We start from the raw sequence: 25,141 nt of genomic DNA, 5'->3' as shown, positions 1-25,141 counted from the left end.
AGGAATGCAGCCTAACCTGCCCCATTACCTTCAACAGTACTGCACTGATTTAAGTCCTACTGGATTCAACCATCTGGTATCTTACCACATCTTATCAGAGATAGCTACAACGTGAGAAAATGTAATCCTGCTATTCCCACTCCAACCCAGTCTAAAATAACTATATTTTTAAAAAACAACCTTTGGGTTTCCTCAAAGTTTCTCATACCTCTGCCTGAGAATGAACCTGAATTCACTTCAGATTTTGCTTTAGACAAAAACTTGTGACAACCAAGGGATATGCAGGACACACAGAAATATTGCTAGTCTTAATGTAATTCTTTCAGCCTAGCACAATTTTTGTGTGTGAGAGAGAAAGAACTCCCAAGTAAAATTTGCTTTAAAATACATTCTATGAGAAACAGTGGTGGCAATCCTGTTAAAAACTGAGATTTTTAATGCAATATATTTTAGTAATACTGTCTTTCAGGAGCGAACGTTGCTCATTGTTCATGTAGGAGTTGGGGCGGGGGGGGGGAAGACTGGTGAAGATGTACTGTATGAGACTATCATTGTTGCTTCATCCTGTAGAACCAGTATTTCCAGCAGCTATTACCTACTAGGGAGGATTCTCAAACTGGCATGATTGTACCATATGGGAGTGTAAACTGCAGAAAAGAAAGGGTGTTTGAGCGCACAGCAGTTCTTTGCTGACTGGCTTGCACTTCTGACACAGTGGAGCCATGATAGGGATCACTTATTGATTTCCCATCTCTTGAATTTTGATTTCAGTCACTGATACTTGGTTTTTCACTTGCCGGCATTTACAAAGCTGACGTATTCTAGCATTTAGGCTTCAGGCCATCTATGTGCCAGGTTGCAATACCTTTAGTAAGGGAAAGCAACCAGTCAGAAGCTGGTGCTGAACTGCAGATTGCTGGCTAAAATCAGTTCAAGTTCTGCCTCAAAAGTAGACTCAGTACTATGGCCTTGGGCACATAAGCAAGCGCAGAACTTCTCTAAGACAACGTTGATTCTTAAGATACAAATGAAGAAAGATTGCTTCATAAAATATTTTACAAAGCCCCATCAATATACATGTGTTTTACAATATCAACATACGTAAAACAAAAACTAACCAAAACCACCAGATTACTGCCTCCAGAAGTCTCCAATATGGATGAGAGTGGGAGGAACATGAACTGGGAGAATAGATTGAAATGAAATGTAAATACATTAAACACCACAAATGTCCCTTGTAACTTTATGTATTTTGTGTTTCATTTTGCATTTTTATGTTGTGAAGTGCCCTGTGATCTTTGGATGAAGGGCAGTTTTCAAATTAAATAAATATTCTTTTGTATTCTGTTGGAAACCGCCCAGAGCGGACGGGCAACTCAGTCACATGGGCAGGGTACAAGAAATTAAAATAACAACAACAACAATTTCTTCCCTCTAGTTCATGGGTAAGCAAACTAAGGCCTGGGGGCCGGATCCAGCCCAATCGCCTTCTAAATCTGGCCCACTGGTGGTCTGGGAATCAGCATGTTTTTACATGAGTAGAATGTGTGCTTTTATTTAAAATGCATCTCTGGGTTATTTGTGGGGTATAGGAATTTGTTCATTATCCCCCCCCCCCAAAATATGGTCCGGCCTCCCACAAGGTCTGTAGGACAGTGGACCGGCCCCCTGCTGAAAAAGTTTGCTGAGCCCTGCTCTAGTTACCCTTCTTTCCCTCCTCTCCTTTTGTTGACTCTGGCCAGAGTGTTGAAATTTAGACTAAAATTAATCATGTAGGGACCTGCCCTTTTGCTTTTGTTACATGGTAGAGCACTGCTATACTGATCGAGCTATATAAAGTAACTATGATGAGGATTTCAACAGTCTCCTAGGTAAGGTTGGAGGGGAGAGGGCCAGTGCCCTCGTCAACAGTTTCATCAAGGGCCCTCCTTTATTTTATCCCATATATGTGAATGGAATTAATTCTTGTGGGGCAAAGTAAAGTCCAGAAAGTCCAATGAGAGTTAAGAGTTCTTAACCAGCTTGCCCTTGCCCATTATTGGACGTTCTCCACTTTGACCACACTCAGGTTCTTAGAATCACAGAATTGTAGAGTTGGAAGTGACCACAAAGGATCATCTAGTCTAACTCCTTGCAATGCAGGAATCTTTTTGCCCAATGTGGGGCTTGAACCCAGGACTCTAAGATCAAGAGTCTCTTGTTCTACCGACTGAGTTACGTTGCTAGGTTAGAGAATCAGACTATATACAACATTGGTCCACACTAAAGCCAAATCACAGGAAGAAAAGGAGTTAAATGGCAGCAGAAGCTTGTGCATTTAGAGACGAGAGAACAATCAGAAGTTTGGGGCTGGATTAAATATTAAGCACATAATTAAGGCATCAAGGGAAGGGAAACACCCCAGAAATTTTCCAATGCCAGATTTACCACGGACCATGTGGTGCAGCTGAAAATAAATATTATTTATACAAATATAGAAAAAGAAACATTTTCCATCTTACTCTAGGTTGTTTTATTTTGAAAAATAAAATTGTATTTTATGGTTTAATATTGTTTATACAGTTGCACCTTGGAAGTTGAATGGAATCCATTCCGGAAGTCCATTCAACTTCCAAAATTTTCGAAAACCAAATTGTGTCTTCTGATTGGCTGCAGGAAGCTTCTGCAGCCAATCAGAAGCTGCGGAAACCCCATTGGACATTTTGGTTCCAAAAGCATGTTTGCAGAGACTTCCGGGTTAGCGCCTCCGGCAATGGCAGGTTTCCTCTGACTGGGAGGAATCCGCTTCGTGGAAATCAGGGTCTGGACCACCACGGCGAGGCGGAGACCCATCAAAAACCGGAGAGCGCTGACTTTTTCCTGTGGACAATTGGACTTTAAACAACTACCCGTGAGTAGAACAGAAAATTGGATTATTAAACATCTTAATTTGGCACCGAAGCGGGAAGGTTCCAAACAGGAAGTCCGCCTTCCGCTTTTGTAAATAGATTGAAGCAAAGACATTGCAAGCTAAAATCTGGAAAGTCTTTGCTAAAGGGTTAAACCTCCATCGGCTAAAATTACTAAACCCCCCTTGGAAGCAGGAGAAGAGGGGGGAAATTTCAGATTGTTTAAGCCTGCAGGAGAGAGAGTGAAGAAAGATAAATTACCACCATTTTGAACCTGGGAACGGGCTGCCAGGAAGTGACGTTTTGGGAAAGTTCATTGACTGTGAATAAAACGTATGTTGACAGATAGTCAAATAAGAGAAACATATTGATTCCAATGTTTCCTTTTGCACTGTAGTGGTTAAGAGCGGTAGTCTTGTAATCTGGGGAACCGGGTTCGAGTCTCCGCTCCTCCACATGCAGCTGCTGGGTGACCTTGGCCAGTCACACTTCTTTGAAGTCTCTCAGCCCCACTCACCTCACAGAGTGTTTGTTGTGGGGGAGGAAGGGAAAGGAGAATGTTAGCCGCTTTGAGACTCCTTAAAGGGAGTGAAAGGCGGGATATCAAATCCAAACTCTTCTTCTTCTCTTCTTAAAAGGAGCAAAATATCTGAAAATCGAAAATAACTTTGTTGCTGGACCTGCTTGTAAAAGGACGGATACAAATAGAAATTGTTTCCCCTAGAGGGAGCTTTTGAAACTGTTGCAGGAGTGGAGCTGGGGAATTCTCCAGCTGCAGAGATTAAAGACTGTGAGAATTAGACATTGACCTTGGACAAGAATGTGGACAGAAGAAGCCTTAGTGATTGCTTTTTGCAAGACAAGTGCCGTATTGGAACAGCTTCATGAGAAGACGGATGTGATGATTACTAAAATTGACAATTTTGGACAAAAAATGATTTGGGACAAAAAGTGAATACCTATACAGAAACTACTCCGGAACCGACCCAGGAATCTGTTTTGACATGGCAAGCTGTGGAGAAGATAAAGGAGGAGGTTGTAGTTGAACCTCAAGTAATACAAGTGGAGAGAGCCTCGGCCTTGTATGAACATAAGCTGTTGTTTTTGATGATCGAATCTGGAGAAAGCCAGATTTGGAGAGATGGAGTCCCGCTTGGATTGGAGAAGGAAAGTTGGATAGATCCCCTTATGCAGGGACGTTCTGGCCTTTGGGACCTGGTTTTGGGCCAGGGGGGGATTGGAGTGGTGGGGGCCTTCAACTGTGGAGGGATTTTGAAACGTGCTCTGAAATATTCTTTGGATTTTAGTTCTGACTATGGAGAATGGGCTGACCCGTCAAGAAGGGATAAAGACATTGTTAGGCTGGAGTCTCCCCGAGATCAACTCCTCAGTGTTAAAGGAAGGAAATTAAGAACAAGATCAGCAGAAGACAAAGTAAAGTGCAGGTATAAATATGAAGAAGATCTGCAGAAGGGACATGGAAGAGAGTTAAGAACCTCGGACAGAAGGTCACCAGGTTGATGGACTATATGGAATGGATAGAAAGGACTGACAGAACCCGAGAGACGGTGGATGAAGATTGGAAGAAAGTTTTAAATTTTTTTTAGAGAAATACTGTAAAATTAATGAGTGTTAGAAAAATGTTGGAATGAAACTATATGGCTTTAGTAGAAATGTTATAAGGAGTTATGTACAAATAAGTTTTAGGGTTTTTTTAGGGTAAGATAAGGTTAAAATAAATTAAGACAATTAAATGACAGAAAATAGTGAAAGATGGAAAGGATTTGCTGAAATAATTAATAACTAGAATACAAAAAAGGGAGGTGTGAGGAGGTCGATGAAACAAGATAAAGATATGGAAATATTGGATGGGTTTTTAATTTTTTTTATTTTTGCTTTGATGTATTGTGTGCTTTGTTCTTTTTTTTATATGTACTGATTGGTATTGTTTAATCTCTTTTTTCTCTCTTTTTCTTACTTTTTTCTGTAATCTTAAACTTTCAAGAAATACCAAAAGCATGTTTGCAAACCGGCACAGTCACTTCCGGCATTCGAGAGCCAAAACGTCCGAGTTCCAGGGCGTTCAGGACCCAAGGTACGACTGTATTTTGAAATAGATATATATAGGGGAACCAAAATCTTTTAAGTGCTTTGGGCCTCTACAGGTCTTAATCCGGCCCTGGTGGTGTTGTGTGTATCTGTCGTTGTTATTTCCATCCCCATCATTCAGCCCGGACACTGAGGTCCAGCTCCGAGGGCCTTCTGGCGGCTCCCTCACTGCGAGAAGTGAGGTTAAAAGGGAACCAGGCAGAGGGCCTTCTTAGTAGTGGCGCCCACCCTGTGGAACGCCCTCCCATCAGATGTCTAGGATATAAACAGCTTTCTGACTTTTAGAAGATATCTGAAGGGAGCCCTGTTTAGGGAAGTTTTTGATGTTTTATCGTGCTTTTAATATTCTGTTGGGAGCCTCCCAGAGTGGCTGGGGATACCCAGCCAGATGGGTAGGATATAAATAATAAAATTGTTGTTGTTGTTTGCATGCTGCTTTTAATCCAGGGGTCAGCAAGGTTTACCTCGCCTTGGCCAGTTCACTCCAGTGGAGATCAGTGGCGTAGCGTGGGGGGGGTGCAGGGGGGCCCAGCCGCACTGGGCGCAACATCTGGGGGTTAGGGTTAGGGGGCACAAATCCACGGGTTAGGGGGTGCAAATTACTTGCCTTGCCCCGGGTGCTGACAACCCACGCTACGCCACTGGTGGAGATCCCTGTAGGCCGGATTGTGAGCGTGCGTAGCTGCAATTTTTGGCACCTGCGTCTGCAGACACAATATTCGGCGTCTGAGCATGCACAGACGTGATTTCTGGCATCGCGGAAGCGAGTTGCCGTGCAGCGCCAGTTTAGTCCAGTGCGAAGGGACTCGCTGTGCGGGTGGCTCGGTTTGGGGGTGGCTCGTGGGCTGGTTAAACGACCCCCGTGGGCCGCTTGTGGCTCATGGGCCTTAGGTTGCCAGCCCTGTTTTACCCCATGGGTCCTTCCCGCAAACCAGAGCAACAAACTCAATAAAAAGCAACGCATCCAACAGCCAGACCACAAAAAACAGGGGATATTAAGTAGGTAAGCTGTCAAGGGAGCCCTTGGGCCACTGAGTCAGCACTGCTGCGGTTTGCAGAACTCTCCAGAGGCTCCAAAACGCGTCCCCAAAAAGGGAAGTCACCATGACTGTGCGCGTGCGAGGAGGAGCAGGGGGCGAGGAAAGGAGCTGCAACCAGCCAGACGGAACACCAACTACAAATTCTATCAGCCCTTCGGCTGGCTGGCGCGCGCGCGCACTCGCGGGGGCGCCCGAACACGGCCGGCGGCGGCGCATGCGCGACGTCGCCCGGCTCGTCGGTTGAGCAACGCGGGCCGTGATTGGCCGCGGCGGCGACGGAGGGAGGCCGAGTGTGTGAGCGCAGTGACGGAAGGAGCGGGGGGCAAATGGCGGAGAGATGGTCCAGGGCCCTGTTCAAAGAGCAGCCGCACTAGTAGTAGCAGCAGAAGCGGCGGCGGCGATAATCCCGGCGCGGAGGAAGCGGCGGCGCAGCAGCAGCAGCAGCCGGAGGAGGAGGCGGCGGCGGTGGTGGCGGCGGCTCGGCGGCTCCTGCGAAGACGCGAGGCCGGCGCTGTAGCCCGGCGGCCTGTGAGGAGAGGCGGCCGGAGGAGCCCGAGGCCCCGGGGGCGTCGCCCGAAGGCACCGAGCGAGGGCAGGAAGGAGAGAGCCCGGGAGCCCGGCCGTTGGGAGCGAAGCCGGCGGAGGCCCCGCCACCCCCGTCCCTCTCCACCTACCCCGGCAGGTTTCGTTCCCCCCCTCCCCTTCCGTTTCTCGGTTGTGGTTGTGCGTTTGTGTGCTCGCTTCCTCGGCCTCGCTGTGGTAAGTGTGGAGAATTAGAGAGAGGCCGAGCGAACTCCCGGAGGCCTATGCCGGGATCTCCGGCGCTGGGTGAGGAGGAGGAGGCGGCGGCGGCCTGCTTTCTCTTCCTCGCCTTCCCACACGACGGGAAGCCTCGCAAGGCCGCAGAAGGCGAGGCGGCCCCGAGGATGAAGCCGGGAGGGAATCCGTAGATAAATATGCGTGTGTACATAAGGAGAAGGGGAGGGTGGAGGCGTTAACTCCGAAGCCCGAATGGCCTGCGTTTCTGTGACTATAAACACCAAGCAAGGGATCTTCTCTCCCTACCCCCCCCCAAAGCTTAAAAAATACGACTCCCCGGTTGCCCCCCATGGCACTTAACCGGGATCGGGGGCTGCAATCCCGGGCAGGAGGACTCGGTTCCTAGCGGATCGCGGCGCAAGTGACTCCCGAGGAGACGTGCGCGGCGAATCGGTTCCTGCGACCTGCTTATTTCGAGGGTCTTAACCTGCCGCCCTGCATTTCTCCTTCCCCCCCCTTCCCTTCGCCCCCAATCGAGAGCCGGGGCGGTTGCGAGCGAGGGGTCCTTGGGGCGATCAGGTGGGTCGGAATCCGAGGCGAGAGAGAGGCGTCGACTCCCAGCGCCGAGGCCTCTTCCGGGGTAAGTGCTGAGGAGGCGACTTTGGCCTCATCCTGGAACGGCCCGCTTCGGCTCGGGATGCTCCCGATCTGGGGGGGGGGGCTGTTGCCCAAAGTACGAACTCCTGCCAAGCTCTCTCGTGCGGTCCTGTATCCCCCCTCCCCCAACTCGGACTAGGGTGCGGCTTGGACGCCGCCTCGGGTTCAGAGCCCCCCCTTCCCACCCGTCATTATTCGTAGGGGCCCCTGTCCCGAAACAGTGGCCGCAGTGGCTCTGTTTCCCCGCTTTCCCCTATGGTCGCGCTGGCGCTGTCTGCTCTCTTGCAAGTTACATGGGTGGGTGGGGAGCGAGGCGGGAGGACGGTAACAGCCCTGAGAAAACCGGAAGGGAAATGACGACATCTTCCATTAACTTGGTGTTTTCATTCGGGATGACGCGGTATCCTCATCCTCCCGCCCCTCCCTTGCCGTCATAAGGCACCATCGCCCGTGCCTTAAGTTAAAAGGGGGGAGGGCGCCTTTCATGATCTGAGAAGCAGTGCAGGAAAATACATTAAGGCCCTTGAGGCAGGCTATCTTTAAAATGATTGATCAGGTGGCTTTCGATATAACTTTTTGAACAACCATATGAGTGTAGCGTTAATACTTAATGATGTAGTAAACTTTGCACATTTATATTCTGTGATCTTCTTTTTCACTGTCCCAGCCTTAACTAATATCTTAGTGGTCAGCAAAGAATATGAAAGGGCTAGGTTGTGAGCTGCAAAGTAAAACTGAAGCACTCTTGGGAAGAGTAGAAGGCAGAAAGGAGAAGGTGCTTCAGTTGCAAACATTTCAAGGCTAGTTTTTTTCATAGTGTGCTTGATCTGGTTCAGAACTTTAGATCAACTTTGGTGTTTGAACTTAAATAATTCCTAGTCTAATCAAATGAAATTGTAGGGTGGCCCGCCAAACCTTGCTGCAGTACAGCTCTCATCACCATTCACTATGGGTCTTTACTGACTTGGGCTCCTGGGAGTTGAGTCCATCTGGAGGGCTGCAGGTTTCCTCATCTCCACAGTAAAGTAAAACAAGTTATTTACCAGGCAATTTATGCAAGATGCTGTTCTAAAAACTGGTGTGTGTGGCTGAATGTAATTTGTCCTTTAGCAAGTAATACTATTACTGAGCACAATTCAAAGTGTTGGTGCTGACCTTTAAAGCCTTAAACGGCTTCGGCCCAGTATACCTGAAGGAGCGTCTCCACCTCCATCATTCACTGAGGTCCAGGTCTGAGGGCCTTCTGGTGGTTCCCTCAATGCGAGAAGTGAGTTTACAGGGAACCAGCCAGAGGGCCTTCTCGGTAGTGGTGCCCACCCTGTGGAAGACCCATCAGATGTCAAGGAAATAAACAACTATCTGACATTTAGAAGACAGCCCTGTTTAGGGAAGTTTTTAATGTCTGATGTTTTATCGCTTTATTATTATGATTATCTTCATCATTAATTTTGTTGGGAGCCGCCCAGAGTGGCTGGGGAAACCCAGCCAGATGGGCAGGGTATAAATAAATTATTATTATTACTATTACTACTACTATTATTATTATTAAGCACCCCTATAGCATAAGTTGACAAGTTGCACCAGTGTATCAATATTTGAATTGCCCCTTTCACCAGCATTTTCTAGTACAGTATGTATGCATATATCATTTGATGGTCTAGTAATAAATCTACCCTGGTTTAATAAAATATTCCACATATTTCAAATAGCAACTTTAAAAAGCTTGAAAAATTAAAATGACAATAGGGTTTTAAAAAGAAACAAATCTTATGATAAGGGCAACAGCGTTTATAAAACAATCTTCTTCTAGTCTTGTGGGCGTAAGGATGCCTATGTTTGAGAGGATGAGATCCACAGCCTTAGGGTATTCCTGAAAATTGTATGATACATAGAATGTCAGGATTTTAGTTGTTAGGGGTGCTTTTCATGGCTTGATAACAAATCAATCAATACATTATACTTTCTTTTGTCTACTGTATTACCTTCTACAGAACTGTTCTAGACAATTTGAATCTGTGGCTGTTTTTGCAAACACTGACTTAGTTGTGTGTGGGTCTGTAGGGAATTATGTGCTTTGATTGAGATGGGACCATGGGTGTAGCTGGGGGGGGGGACAGCTGCTCCCCCAATCAACAAAAATCAATAAAAATACTTAACTAACTGAGGTTCTGACCCCCCTAACAAAAATCCTGGCTACACCCATGAATGGGACATAAACCGAAAGAAAGGTTGCCACAGTTGCTACCTTATAGGCAGAAATAAAATGAAATACTGAAAATAACATTAATCTACTTAATATGTATGTATGTAAAATGGGATTAACAGTTAATAGATTTTTTTTGCAGTTTTCTCTTGTACAAGCTTTGTGTCTTGAATTTTGTGTGTTGAAATACTTACCTGGTATATTGAAACATCAGCTTTTTTCTCTTTAGCAGAATGTTTGTCTTCTATGCTGATAAGAAACTCTTTCCCCGACTCAAAATATTGAGTCTTCGGATGTTTTGTTTTTGAAATTTCAGTAGGATGCACTGTGGTCACAGTCAGTAGTTTTATCATCTGTTAGGAGGTTCAGGAATGTTTATTAAAACAATATAGCTGGTGCTCCAAGTTCTTAGGAAAACTACTAAGAGACTCACTGTTAAAGGTAAAGGTAAAGGTACCCCTGCCCGAACGGGCCAGTCTTGACAGACTGTGGGGTTTGTGCGCCCATCTCACATTTATTGGCCGGGGGCCAGCGCTGTCCGGGGACACTTCCGGGTCACGTGGCCAGTGTGACATCGCTGCTCTGGCGAGCCAGAGCCGCACACGGAACGCCGTTTACCTTCCCGCTGGTAAGCGGTACCTATTTATCTACTTGCACCCGGGGGTGCTTTCGAACTGCTAGGTGGGCAGGCGCTGGGACCAAACAGCGGGAGCGCACCCCGCCGCGGGGATTCGAACCGCCGACCTTTCGATCGGCAAGCCCTAGGCGTTGAGGCTTTAGCCCAGCCCCCAATAGTGTTTTGATTCCATATCATGGTTGAAGCATCGGCCATTTACTGCTAAGAGGAGAGCTAATATTATGGCTGTGGTTTAAACCACAAGGAGAACAGGCTGTGCTGTCATTGATGATTAAAGCTGTTTATGGTTGTAGCATCAGAGTCATAGAGTGAGCCACTGGTGTCAATCATTTTAGAAGCAGCAGCCCCCCCAAAGTGTTGTGGTCAGAGGCAGAAGCCTGTACCCATAACCTATGAGCTATGTCCCCTTCCCCCCACTCCCGTGGTTTAACTTCATAAATTTAAAGCATTCTTGCCCTGTTCATCAACCAAAAAGCTTCCCAGGACAGCTTGTAGATAATCTTTTTTAAAAAGTAGTCTCTGACCTCATGACATGACACACAAGGCAAAAGCGTTGAGGAGGGAAGATGGAAACTAGCAAGCACAAGAACCACTTCTTGATCTTGTTGGGTTCTTATAACAACCAGCTTAGATGACAACAGTTCAGTGAGAGAAGAAGCCTAAAACATCTGCGGAGCTGGTGGAGTGGTCCTGTTTCCCTTCTGCCTCAGTTGCAGTCTGATGGAATAGTAAAGGCCAAATTTTCTACCTTGCCTTTAAGGCTTGATGCGAATACTTTCTAATATGAATGGCATGTCATCAGTAGTATAAAAACAAACAAGAACATGTAAACAATTGAAAGGGAGCTTAACTATGCACCCCCCCCCAAATAAAACTAATGTCAGGTACAGTCTGTTAATGTAGTGTGAAAAATATTTTAAAATGACGAACTTAATTTTTTATCTATAACTTGTGTTATTTTAGGTTGGTGGCAGCTAAACCAGTGGCCCTCCAGAGGTTCTGAATTACATTTCCCATCATTTCTGATGGGTCTGATGGAAGCTATAGTTCAGTAATGTCTGAAGGGTCACAGGTTAGACAGCCGTGCTTTAGCTGATTTTCTGTAAAAGTGCCATCAGTATTGTTTCTTGTAATTATTGTTTATTTGAAAGATGCTTCTTTGTGTAACCCTTAATGTAATAAAATGTAAAAATTGTATTCTAAAAGATACTTATTTTTTATTTCTACAGAGAATATGAAACAGTTGTCAAAATGACATCCAGATTTGGGAAGACGTATAGCAGGAAAGGGGGCAATGGCAGTTCAAAATTTGATGAAGTTTTTTCCAACAAACGGACTACTCTTAGTACAAAATGGGGAGAAACTACCTTTATGGCCAAGCTAGGACAGAAGAGGCCCAACATCAAGCCAGACATTTCTGAAATTCCTAAGAAACCCAAAATAGAAGAGGAAGCAATAGAAGACCCATTCGGATTTGACAGTGATGAAGAATCCCTGCCAGTATCTTCAAAGAATGTGTCACAAGCTAAAGGTTCTTCTCAGTTGGAGTCAGTCGAACCATCTCAGTCTGGCGACTTCTCTTCTGTACTTGAATCTAATAGCAAAATTACTCAGTCAATCAGTGAAGATATTTTGTCCAGCAAATGTGTGTCTTTCGAGAATGCTGTTCATGGATTAAAAGAGAAGAACTCAAACAGAAATATGGAGGATGGTGACCTCAAAAGCAGCAGTGTTAACACTGTAATAGCAGGTAAGCTTGGATAATACAGTTAATTTCAGAGTTAACAACTAGAGTCAGCCATGCAAGTTGGCCACTCTTTTGACCAAATAATGTTTTCTTTCAGATTCAGCTGCTTATCAGATCCTCTACTTTAATTGTTCCATGGCATGGGCTTATGTGTAGGGATTTCTGGTTGTGAGAGATGAAGTTTCCTAAACTTCACATATTTGCAAGTTGGAACGTTTAATAAATTTGTGCTCACTTTAGCTGCAAGTTGAAAGTCAGGGAAGCAAGGAATTGGTTGAGGGATCTTCTGGAGCACATTTTGGAGGTGTGCAGTGCGGCGGAGGGAAAGGTGAATCCGCCCCCAGTATGAGTGGAAGTTGCCCAAACAACGATGGATTCCTCCCTTTACAATGGCTCTGCCAACTTATGTGTGATTAAGTAGTGTGTTAGCTTTTAAGATTAAAATAACTTTTATGACAAGTTCAGTATGGTTGCTTTTGTTCTTTCCTTTATTATTTTTAAGGCCCCTCTATAGTGATGTAGAAATGTCAAGATCTCTGCAGAAATGTCAAAATATCTACTTTGTATATTAGAGAAGTAAGAAAAACAGAAATATGATTGAAACTATGGCTGATATTTTTTAGCCATTTGTGGATGAAGTGAAAAATCTAAAATTGGAGTGGAGCAGAAGAAATGTCCTGGGAGGGGGCAGTTGCAGTTGCAGAAGTTTGGCACATACACCCAGGACTCTCCAATATCTAGCTTACGGGTGAGGCTGCAGAGATCCTGGAGAGTGGTGCAAGGCTTAAAAATAGTTTAAAAAGAACAGCACTTGAATGCCACTTAATGCTACATTAAGTGGCAAACCAATGACCAACCCCCCCAAAACTCCCATAAACATTTTAATGAACTTATTTTGCCCTGTCAGGTGACAAGCCCTGTCCTGCTGTTGTGAGGAAAAAACAGATTTGTAAAACTAGAGGTAGAATGCTACTGAAACAGGGTTCTGTTTTTGCTGTCTTTTTGGTAACATGCAGAGTAGGGACTTAAGTATCCTCCCTACAAAATAGAACATGTAAATCACTTCGTATGAGATCAGGGGGTCTGCACTTTGTATGTTACTGCAGAAGCAAGGAAAGCACAAAACTGACTTGCTTGTGCTTCTGCTTTGCTCACTTGGCATAATGTGCAACTGCTTTTGCATTTTATACATATCTGTAAGGGGAGGCTTGTGGTGTAATTACCTGTATTTTAATGTTACTAGTTTCTGAAAATGTGTCTAAAAGTTGGATAAAAGACATAAGGTATAACAGGAGGTGAGGTTCATTTGAAAATCATAGAGCAATAATACTCATTAGCAAAATCCACCTGCTCAAGAATTGAAGAAAAACAGATCATGTTTACCAGAAATCTCTGGTGTGCTCAAATTAAATCCCACAGAGTAATACTCACCTGGATTCCTGAAATACTTGATAAAACAACAAGTGTTCATTCACTAAGCATGTGCCTGCATAAATAATCAAATTAAGGTAGTATACACATATATGATTACAGTATATGATCTCTAAATCTGATCACATAAGCTGTGATCCAGGAAATTACTACATTTGTTACTTTCCTAAATGCATAGTTGGGCACTCGAAGTCTGGCATCTCACAAAATGTCGCCCCCTCAGCAGCTTAAATTTCAGACAGAGAGGTAGGGAATGTTTTAAGTTAGTAGGGCTCTACTGTGCTCTTATTTCCAAGACTGAAGATTCTAATTCATTTTTAAAAGTGGGCCACTTGCTTGACTGTCAATTTGCCATTGTTTGCATGTCATCCTAAACCATAATTTAGTAGGAACAAATCACAATGAGCTTGCTTCCCCCCACCATACTCTTGTCCAGCCTAGTGGAGAAATACAGAAGATTTCACTTAGCATGTTCAATTGTCGGACTCTGGACCAACAAACCTGCTTTAGCTATGATTAGTTTCAAACAAGTCACCTTCAAACAGTAGTTATTGAAGCAGGTTTGTTTCTACTAAACATAGTTAAGATTGATGACAGTTCTGGATCCAGATGGCATGGCAAGCTCTGGTTAATCAAAGCTTGAAACAAACGCTTCTGAACTCCTTCCGGAGTCCAGACACATGGGAGGAAAAGAGAGGGAAGTAAATAAGCTTGCAGTTTGTTGCTGCTTGTTTCTTCTAATTCACATTGCACTGAGCTTTGGTTTAGGATGATGCAGAAACGCAGCCGCTATGTATACATTTTTTTTTAATAGGAATGTGAGTTATGATTAGAGATGTTGTAATCAATCTGATGCTGAGATGCACAGTAATCATAATGATTTATGTAGCTTTTGTGAATGTTGCTTCCTCCAATTGATAGTACAAGCTAATAGCTCTTGCAGCTACAAAGCCAAAAACACAAAATCTAGAACATGTTGCCTAACTTTTGATCAGCCCCAGACGCCATGGCCATTGACCAGAGATGATGAGAGTTGTCCATAAACACTTGGAGAGGCACAGCTTAGCTATCTCTGATCTATATAACCAGCAGAACCTCTTTATATTTCAGAGAGATCTTGTGTTTAGAAGTGCTAGAATAATCTTTATGTGCATAGTGAAGAGGGTTTGATCTTGCCTTCTGGCTTTCTTGATAATGCTCTGGTGTGTGCAATCATGAGTAGTAGCTGGGAGGAGGTTCTTAATGTTTGCCTCCTGATAGACGCTTGAGCTCTGCTAACGAAATGCCATACTAATGGAAAGCTTTTGTACTATTACACATATGATCTTCCATGCTTTTCCTCTCTCCAGAGCTGGATGAGTTTATGAACAACAGCTGATTGAAGGAGTTTGCTTTCCTTATGCAGGTGAAATGAAAATATGTAGGTGCCATGCCAAATTAAGAGGGATGGAGGACAATCCGTGTAGGGCTATCCTTTCCCCCTTTCTGTAGCTGCAGACTTTGACTGTCAGGTACTAAGTTTCACATCCCTTTTTTGAGTATAAACTATTCTTTCATGAGTAGTGTATGTTCTTTGGTAGTTAGTGCCTGTTTTACCCTGACCTTTAGAATTGTAGTCTGAGACAACTCTTTACGGGCACATGTTCTAACTATGTTTTTTTTTTACTTGAATTCCTCAAAAAACCTGTAGTGGTTCTGTTTGGTCACTTTGGAAAACTTGATGATACAGTTGGGAGTTTGCTTAAAGAATGGTTATATTATCTTTTCTGCCCTTTACAAGTAGTAATACAGCAGAGACATGCATAGTGGTGCCAGTTTTCCCTAATTCATTTTATGATTCTAATTTATAGTCCTATAAAATCATGATATTCCTTGAAGCCTCCCTTTCCTATTAAATATCATTTATTATCTGTATAAAACACAAGCCTGTCCTGGTAAAGATGTGGTTAAAGGGAACATCTGTTGGAAGGATTCTAGATAAGAAGGCTGTGGAAAGGTTACGTAAAGATTAGAGCAACAGCTCACCCAGCAAAGAAGCAATTTTGGTAAACGTGGTAGGAAATAGTCAAAGGACAAAGCAGAAGTAGCAAGCTAAATTCTGTTGTCAACAGCATTCATCCTTAAAGAGCTCTACTGCTGAATTCATGAGAATTGACATTGCATTTCTGCTTTAGAGCACAAGCAGTGCAGAGAGTTTTGTTTGATTACCACTGTTGGTAGAAGTTGTAGTGAAGCTTCAGTTTAACTGTTTGTGATCTTGAAATATTTTAGACACTTGGCTGATAGCTTTTTCGTAGAACATGAAAATGGGTTATTTGCCATGTAAATGTAGGTACTCTTCTTAATTTATAAGTAAGTATGTTCTGAAAGCTTCATGCTACACTTGTTGACTTGGAATGTTTTGAAGCCTATATGTGATGAAGTGAGGGTGGAATAGTCAGAGATTTGTGAGGAAAGTAGGGTTATCTGCGGCTTATATTCACAAACAAAAATTGGCTTGGAGCAGGCTTGTCCCCGGATGTTGCCTGGTTTTGGCTGGGCCGGCTCCCAAGATGGCGGCACAGCAAGGGGGGTTGCTGAGAGAGAGCCAGAACGCGGTGAGGAGGAGAAGGAAGGAAGGAGCACAGACAAGACAGCGAGTGGGGTCTGCTAGGAGGAGGAACAGGAGATATAGCCGGTGTGCTGGGACTGGCACTAGCCCAAGGTGCTGCCTAGCTTTAGCCCGCTGAGGGGCGTGTGAGTCCCACCAGCCTCCACCTCTCTCTGCCCATCCCATCAGGGGCTATGGTGGTGCTGACCCTCTGGAAGCACTGCTGCGGGCGGCGGAGTGAAAGCACTGTCCCGTTGGCCCCCACTCCTTCTTGGGTTATGTCTTTCTACCCCTTTAATTTTAAAGGTGCGGCTTATATTCGGGCCAATATGGTACTGTACAAACTGATTTCAACAAATTAGACTTCCTCATCTCCAAAAGTACGATGCATTTCATTGGGGAGATCATTTGAAAGTTTTGGAACTGACACTGAAAAAGCTCTGATATAGACCCTTGTACTTCTGACCTCATCACTTGTAGGAATCAACACGAAAGCCTCTTTAGCTGATTTTAAACCAGGACAGGTTGGTTTGGGAAAGACATTCTCTAAGATATTTGGGTCCCAGGCTATTCAGGACAACATAAGCACTTTGAATTCAGCTCAAAACTTGCAAAAGATGTAGTTGTTTACTAGAGGCGAGTGACCATTCATCAGTCTGAAGAAGTGTTACTTGAATTGGTACAAATAAACAATCAAAATAAAGATGGCCAAAGACAGTAAAACAATATGCTAATTACAACATAAGGAATAGGCACAAAGCATGGTTACCATACACGTTGCAGTAGCGGGCCCTTTGAAAAAGCAGAATCCAGTCATTTAAGTAGTGCACATACACTTCTCTCACCTCATGCTTCATGTTATTCATGAGGATCTGTATTAGAGAAGGAGAGTAGGCACATAATACAGGCAACATCTGGTGACTGATGGTAGTCTTCAGCACAAGGGGCTGGGCTAGTCCCCAGTGGTTGTGCCACCTTACACCATCCCTCCCCACCATGCCTGTTCACTCTAGCAGCAGCAGAAGCTCCCTATTACGTGTAAGTGTGTAAGTGGGCAGTATTCCTTCCCCAATGGCTTCATCCCTGGCAGAGGTAGGTTTCCTCTGGAGAGCCGCCTTCTACCAGCATGGGCAAGGAGCATAGCCAATAGCAGGACTGATTCGAGATTTCTCATGACATTTTTGAATTCCTTTAATAGAGGAGCATGGCTGATGGAGGCAGCCAACCCTGTATTGCCCACCAGCAGAAAGTTCTTTTCCTGGACTCAAGTGTAGGTAACGGCAGGCTTGGTTCTGCACCTTCCATCATAAAGATGGTAATGTGTACTTCAGCTGCAAGTTTTAATGAGATGAGCTTGGCACATATTTTAAGATTATATGGCAGAGAAACATGGCAGGCTGTCAGGGCAGTACTCCATTCTTCCTCTGGCAGCTTGCTCATTTGCCTGGATGAAATTCTTTGTCGCCAGTGGTGACTAGGTGAGTAGTTAAAAAGCAAGTCTAAAAATAAGAATAAACCATAAAACAGTAGGGAACGAAACTTTGTTTGCAACCTTAAAGCCTCTGAAAAAAGCAAAGTGTGTGACCTGATACTTAAAATTCAACAAGGCAAACTTCTTCCAGAAGGAAATTCCACAACCTAGGTTTTATTTGAGGACTTTCCCCTTCACTTCTCTACATTCACAAAAGAGAACAGTGTAAATTGAACATGGTCCATAATTCTGCTGATTTCTCTGATCGCTTCAACTGAAAAGGACAGATGCAGACTTGAATTCAGTTGTGTGAAAATATAAATAGAAGATATTTCTGGTCATGGGGTGGGGTGATGGTGTCCAGCCTACCCATGTCATCTTCAGAAGTGACTTTTCACAGCATATAGGGCATTTAGCAGAAGAGAGGAGTAAAACAGGAAAAACCCACTTATGTTTCTAGTTGTTTTCGTGGGTCAGAGCCATAGGCAAAAAAAGGACCGATGGTTTGAGAAATATAACAAAAGCAAAACTGAAAAGAATAGACAGAACAGTCTGCGGTCTTTTAGGTCTTGTGGGGTAGGAAATAACTGCTTATCTTTATCAAACTGTTCCTAATATTCTTCCATTATATCTAGTTGGCTTCATTGTGTGGATTTTCTGCAGGAATAAACTTGATGAGTTTACACCTCAGTTTACAGTGGCTAGGAAAGAAGTCACAAGGCCACATATAATGGGCTCATTAGGTGTAGTTAAAGCACTGCTAATACATTGATTTAATGCTTATTGACTTATTTGCCTTCACAACAGTCCTGTGAAGCAGGTCATTGTTCCTGCAAACATGGTTAAAAATGTTAACTGAGGTTGAATGAGTAGAAAGTAACCTGTTGGAATCACATCTACAATGCATCATGGCTGAGCAGAGATTTGAACCTAGGCATTTAAAGATTTCAGTGCAGTACCTGACGAAGTGAACCAATGCCAAGGACACTGGTTCAGTTCCCATAGGGCCACCTCCACATTCCAGCATTGCAGGGGGGTGGATTAGAACACCTTCGGGAGTCCATTCCAGCTCTATAATTCTGTGACAGTAACTGCAGTTACTTCCTTTTATGCAAATTTTAATTGGTTTACAGAAGCAAGAAAGCTTCTAGTTATTTAGTGGATAAGCTGCGCTTTATATTGGAAGATTGAATACAGAAATTTCTAGTACACAGCTAATGAAATATTAAGCTGTTTGTAGGTATTGAACCTATTATGAACAAATTATATACAGTGGTACCTCGGGTTAAGTACTTAATTCGTTCCAGAGGTCCGTACTTAACCTGAAACTGTTCATAACCTGAAGCACCACTTTAGCTAATGGGGCCTCCCGCTGCTGCCGCGCCACGGGAGCACGATTTCTGTTCTCATTCTGAAGCAAAGTTCTTAACCTGAAGCACGATTTCTGGGTTAGTGGAGTCTGTAACCTGAAGCGTATGTAACCCGAGGTACCACTGTACATTGGATACATCACTTTATAATTTCTTTTGCAACCTTCTGACTAAATGTAGTAACTTGATCTGACCTGCCATTCCAACATTTCTCTTTATAGGTTTTGGTCTATGTTTAGTACTATCCCAAACAGTGTTAACATGGCTTGGTCAAAGGATCTGTAAGTTGAATTCAATTAGAGTTGTGAATGTGGCTGAGGCTGGTCCATAGCAATCCTGTCTGAGTTTACATTGAAGCATGGTGCTGTACTGGATAACCCGGGTGGAGTGTAATGAAAGTGGGTGGAGTGGCAGCTTTAGTCAGCAAACTCCAGACATGTTATGTGAATGCTGGTTTGGTTTTGCAGTAGAAGAAAAACTGCAGCTATGGAGCGACTCTTTCCTGCACCTGGGTGGAGATATGTTCTGTACCCAGGCCTGACTATTGTCTCGTGTCACTAAAAAACAGAGGGTAATATTGTAGTGAACCTAATAGTAACAAATAACTGTCTTGTTGATGTGTCCCAACTGGGAAATTGCTGTTTGTTGAATATTTCTCTATTTCTTTGTAAAGTATAAATGAAATTCAGTTAAACTTAAAATATAAGCTATATTTAATTATTGCTATTTGTTTTATAGATACAATACAGACTTTTAATGACAGTGAGAACAGTCACTTCATCTACAAGAATGTTGAAGACAATAATATAATGAATGCTCAAACAGCAGAAATCTCTGGGTACAATATTGAAATGAAGGAATCTCATGATTCTTGGGACTCCCATATCGGGAAGAGAGACTCTCCATCAGAAGTGTCACTTACAAAGGAATCATTAGTGACTGGTTTATATGAATGGGAAGATGAGAATGAGGATACCCGAAGAGGAGAATATATGTTGGGTTTTGATGATGAACCACTTTCAGAGATAAAAAACAAGGATGAATATCTGGTTAAAGAAGATATGGAAAGTCCAAAGGAAACCATTAGCGAAGAACTGATGCAAACTGTTCTCAGGCCAAGTAATTGTCGGACATACTGTAGATCCAACAAAACAAAATCACAGGGGACAACAAATTTTGATAAGCTACTGGATGGCACTCTTCAACCTTTAGCCAAAGCAAACAGTGATTCAAATACTGATGGTGTGAACCCAGTGAAAAAAGTTGCTTTAAGTAGTGGGACCAGTTTTAGAGGGACTGTTGGAAGGACTAGAGACTACACTGTTCTCCATCCATCATGTTTGTCGGTTTGTAATGTTACTATACAAGACACTATGGATCGTATTGATGAGTATGCCACATCTACGCCTACTGATTTGGGAGAAGCAGGACGTCTGAGAAAGAAAGCCGACATAGCAACAACCAAGACAACAACTAGATTTCGACCTAGCAATACCAAATCCAAAAAAGATGTCAAATTAGAATTCTTTGGGTTTGACGACAATGATGAAGGAGGGGGTGGTGAAGGCGGCTCTAGAACATCTGGAAGCTCAAATTACAAAATTAAATACTTTGGTTTTGATGACTTGAGTGAAAGTGAAGATGATGATGAAGAGCGGCCGTTAGAAAGAAAAGTCAATAAAAAAAGAAACCGGGCAGCTCCATCCTCTTCACTTCAGTCCAGTTCTGATGGAAGTGAGAACTATTCACAAGACAGTCAGTCAACCACTAACCCAGGTAACATTAATTTTTTGCACTTGTTTCACAATTTGATAGCTACAGTTTGATAGGTAATAATTTGGTTCATTAAGCCAAGAGTGGAAATCTGAATCTTTCTCTTTCTCCCCCCCTCCCTCTTTCTGTCCCCCACATTTTGCGTGTCAGCTTCAGGGCTTCTGACCTGGTTAATTCAAAGCAGTTTTCCGTTGCAGTTGAATTGAGAAACTGTGGCTTCATCTTTGTGTAGTCAACAGGGTCTGATCTTGTTTCACAAAAATTCCAGTGAAGTCTCATCAAAATATTAGGAAATTGATGTGATTTTTATTGTAGTATGTGTTAGACTGTCTTTGAAAACAACAAAAAATAATTGAACTTAGTGATGGCATTGTGCCTTTCTGATAAAATCAAGTTACTGATCTTTATTTTTGGTATGGATTGGTAAATATGCAGACTGAAGATCTGAATAATCAAGACCTCTTTCCTTTATTTACATATGCTTTTAAACATTCAAGGTGGTGAGTTACATTAATTTTGAGTGTGTGGAAGTATATGAGGTTATAAATCTTCAGGCACCCAGACCTAAGATAGAAAGCTGATGAAGATCACCTCCTCCAGTAATTGTTTGATAATTGTAGTCCTGTAAAATAAATGGAAGCTGTTGCTGTAGTTTCATTCATTGACTACAGAGTCTCCCAAAACTAAACTGGGCCATTGGAGTACAACACATGAAATGCTTGATCAGCAAGGCAGACAAGATAAACTGGTTAATCATTGTAGTGATGGTTGCTTTAGCCAAAACAAACATGAATTAATCACAGAGTAGAAGAGAATTGAGGAGAGTGACAGATTATGAACCAGCTACTTCAAAGATGACTGTGTTTCCTGTAAACATTTCAAAATGAAGTCTTCTGTCTCTTATTGGTTCTGCAGCATAGTCTAAAAATATCAAGGCTAGAATGGATCTCCTCTCAACAGATAACTCTCATATTTGCCTTACTCTTCCATGTTAAACATTGCAGCAATTTGTTGCATTAAAGATTGCTTGCATGATGTTCCTTTGCCATAGATAGGTGATTGGATTCTGTCAAAGAGAAAGTGAACTCTGTTCTTACTTGGGTAGCTAAAGGATAATATTTGTAAAGTCCTCACTTATTTGTATGCTCCTCTTCCGAAAAAGCTGGTCTCAAGTGTCTCTCCCCAAAAAACCAGTCCCAAAATATTCCCTGTTCCTTTTCAGTGAAACTCCATATAAAAGCAGATCTTATTTATAAAAGATAATGATATGAGTTCTGTTATTCTTGGAAGGAAGTAATAATTCACACAGTAGTCAACTAGAGGATTTAAATATTCCTGAAAGTGCTTTAAAATGGTGAACTTGCTAACAGAATTTTATGTCTTAATGGTCAAGTAGGTGGGTTGCTGTTGAGTCTAATTGAACTGTCAAATGAGATGGCCAAATATTCCATGAAGTAAAGTACAGTGTTGTATAAGTGGGAGCCTCCATTTTCAGAGGTATTACAAGGTTGCTTGCTAGCAATGGCAGGAATGAGGCCCGTTGCTCTCCACTATTGTAGGTGCCAACCTTTCTTCTTAGGTAGGTGGTGCCTTGCAACTTTCCTCAGATTGTTCCTTCTCACTGTTCTTCCATTTAAGCCACACAGATTATATACAGCCGTACCTTGGAAGTTGAATGGAATCCATTTCAGAAGTCTATTCAACTTCCAAATGTTTGAAAACCAAATCGTGGCCTCTGATTGGCTGCAGGAAACTCATGCAGCCAATCAGAAGCCCCGTTGGATGTTCAGGTTCCAAAAGAACGGTCACAAACCGGAACAATCACTTCCGGGTTTGCGGTGTTTGGGAGCCAAGTTCCAGAGTGTTTGGGATCCAAGGTACGACTAATTTCTTTCAAGCTTCATCTTACTGTAGGCATCTTTCAGCAGGAACACACAGATCACACAAGCAGCCACACAAATGTTTGCTACAGAATTTATTGTATTTGATGTGGTGAGAAATGTCCCCCTTGTGACCTGGGGTGGTGCTCTGTAAATCTTCTGTAAAAGAATGGTGGCTTTTAGAAGACTACCATATTTGTAACTTGCAATAAATTCAGTTTTTGTTACTGTTCTAATTAATGTGCTTTAATTTGACCAATGAACAGCCAATCAGTTTGACAAACCCAGGATCGAGGCTGGCATGACTGACTGCTTGTGTCTGCACATGAGTATCTTTTTAACCCCCACCTTCCAAGCAACAGTGCCCTGCACCTGGAAAAGCCTACTTGCAAGTTCTAGCCCCTCCAGAGCAACATGTAGTAAAATATGAAGGGTTACCATCAAAGGGATTTTTGCCCATTTGCACCACCCCCAAATGCAAGCCTTCTGCTTGGCCCAGAGGAACAGCTTTTCCCCCTAGAGGTTGTTAAATGTCAACCCTGTGCTAAACATTTTATCCCTAAATGTTAAGTTAGTTTTCTAGCTAAAGATTTAAGTTATTGCAGATTTAAGTTAATGCCTGATTCGTGAATCTGCCAAAGAATCAGCGTTGGTGTGGATGTTAAAAAGGAATGATGGAATTAAAGAGGTGGATAACTTGGAGAGAACGCAGTAAAATGGGATTCATTGTTGGTTTGTATGTGAAAGTGTTGCTTTAAAACCATGACCATAAATAGAGTAATGTTTAGTAGCCACATCAAAATAGCTGAACACCCAAGAGCCTGGCTCACTTGCACATGTTCATGACTGCAGTATCAAATCATGACTTCCATGCTTTTGAATGGAACTACACAGATTAAAAGCTCTTCCAGATTGTCCCCAATGCAATAATAATTTATTGAACTGGTTTTAATACCTGAAATGGGAGCAATTGATTTCACTACGGGAGGTTTTTCGACAGGCCTCGTGAGTTTGTTTTCTTTCTGTTGTGTGTAGTTTAAGTATAACTATTATATGATGATCCTATCTTTCTCCTGTTATTAATCCAATAGTAAGTTGTTGCAAGCCTGTTTGGTTTACATGTTTTTCTAAGACAATTGTAATGTCTGGTTTACGTTGCTTTCCCTTACCACAGAACAGGGCCAATGAGACTTCCCTATCTCTGGATCAGGGCAGTCCAACTTTTCATACCGAGTGGACTGCAAGAGTACTTTGACATGAAACCTGCAGGCTGTGTTGTCATGCAGTGAAGGGGTGGGTGGGAATGCATTTGATGCTCCCGCTGCCTTGCCAAAGCTGGGCAAGTGAGGTGCCAGGCTGAGTTTTGGAAGGCGGCGCAAGGCTCTAAAGGGAGGGCGGTGAGGCTTTTCATAATGCACTGAGCTTTGGAGTAGGTAGTAGTGGTTAGACTTGCTGCTTCTGTCTGTTTTCAAAGTGCAGTGCAATATTAGACCCCTTCCCTGCGTTGTCTGGCACAGGACTTGGTGGAGCTGAAGGTGTTAACAACTTGGCTAATAAGACTTGCAGAAACCTGTTTCTATATGATGTGATTGTGACAGGGCTATGTAATGTTGTTCTTGATGAGTTGATAACTTGATTTCAGCTTTCATGTTCATGTGATTATTCTTAAGCCATGCTTTATTTAACATAGAATGTGCATTTGAAACTGTTATTCCACAATAATTTGTGGTAAATCCCTACAGCCCCACCTGTTTCCCTTAATCCTTTGGGAGGGGGAAATTTTATATATTCAACTAAAGTTTTCATCTGAATTCCACTGTTCCCTTTATAAAATGTAGAATAGCCTCCTGTGATATTTATGTAAATAAATAAATTATTATTACTATTATTAGTCAAAAGGAGAAGGCTGCTGAGAGACTTTTCCTCCTAATGTAACACTAATGTCTCGACAAATGAAACTTATCTGTAGAAAATGTAACTTGAAAAAAGAGACATTGCACATACTTTTGTAAACTAAGAAATCTTTAATAAAAATATGTTTGTTTGTTTTTAAAAAGGAGTTAGCTGCACATTCTGTAACAGATAACATACACACATTTTTGTGATAAACAAACAAATGACACTTTTTGCTGCAAAGTACTATTTGTTAATTCCCTCCTAGTATGCAGTACCCAGTTCTCAGTGTGTTTGAACTTTTCACCTTACATGAAGGAAACCTCCCCTGATACAATCTTGAAAAATTACAACTCCTTGTCTTACTCTTATCCTGGCAGAGCTATTGGAGTTTCCAGAAGATGCATCCAGTGTTCCTGAAAGCAATAAGAAATCCATAAATCCACAAGGTGATAAGTCTAAGGAAAACACACGGAAGATATTTAGTGGACCAAAGAGGGTAAGTAGTACCAATGAAATTAGACTGTCATGGTTTTAGCAGTACTTTTGTTTAAGAGACAGTCCCAGAGCCTAGTAGTTCATAATGCATGTTTCCAAGAACGAATGCATATATGGAAAATTTAATACGATGAAAAACCCATCTGGATTTTATAGCAGGCTAGTATCCTGCTGGTTGCTGCTCAGTAATAATAA

The 25,141-nt window shown here is 42.8% G+C and overlaps 1 protein-coding gene across 4 annotated transcripts in view; it reads left to right on the top strand.

The window, feature by feature from the left end:
• WAPL (WAPL cohesin release factor) overlaps window positions 1-25,141 on the top strand; it is a 62,989-nt gene that overhangs the window by 16,400 nt on the left and 21,448 nt on the right. The window contains exons 1-4 of one of the 4 annotated variants that reach the window (XM_082222311.1): window positions 6,526-6,719; window positions 11,523-12,043; window positions 19,641-20,678; window positions 24,829-24,947. In XM_082222311.1, coding sequence (XP_082078437.1) covers window positions 11,545-12,043; window positions 19,641-20,678; window positions 24,829-24,947 — 1,656 coding nt within the window. In that variant the 5' untranslated portion in view covers window positions 6,526-6,719; window positions 11,523-11,544. Of the gene's footprint in view, window positions 1-6,525; window positions 6,797-11,522; window positions 12,044-19,640; window positions 20,679-24,828; window positions 24,948-25,141 lie in introns of those variants that run through there. The other 3 variants (XM_082222312.1, XM_082222309.1, XM_082222310.1) reach the window with 3 other exon arrangements.

This window comes from Podarcis vaucheri, assembly GCF_965113315.1.
Source record: "Podarcis vaucheri genome assembly, chromosome: 5".
NCBI classification, from domain to species: Eukaryota; Metazoa; Chordata; class Lepidosauria; order Squamata; family Lacertidae; genus Podarcis; species Podarcis vaucheri.
This window is presented reverse-complemented; position numbering and strand designations above follow the sequence as displayed.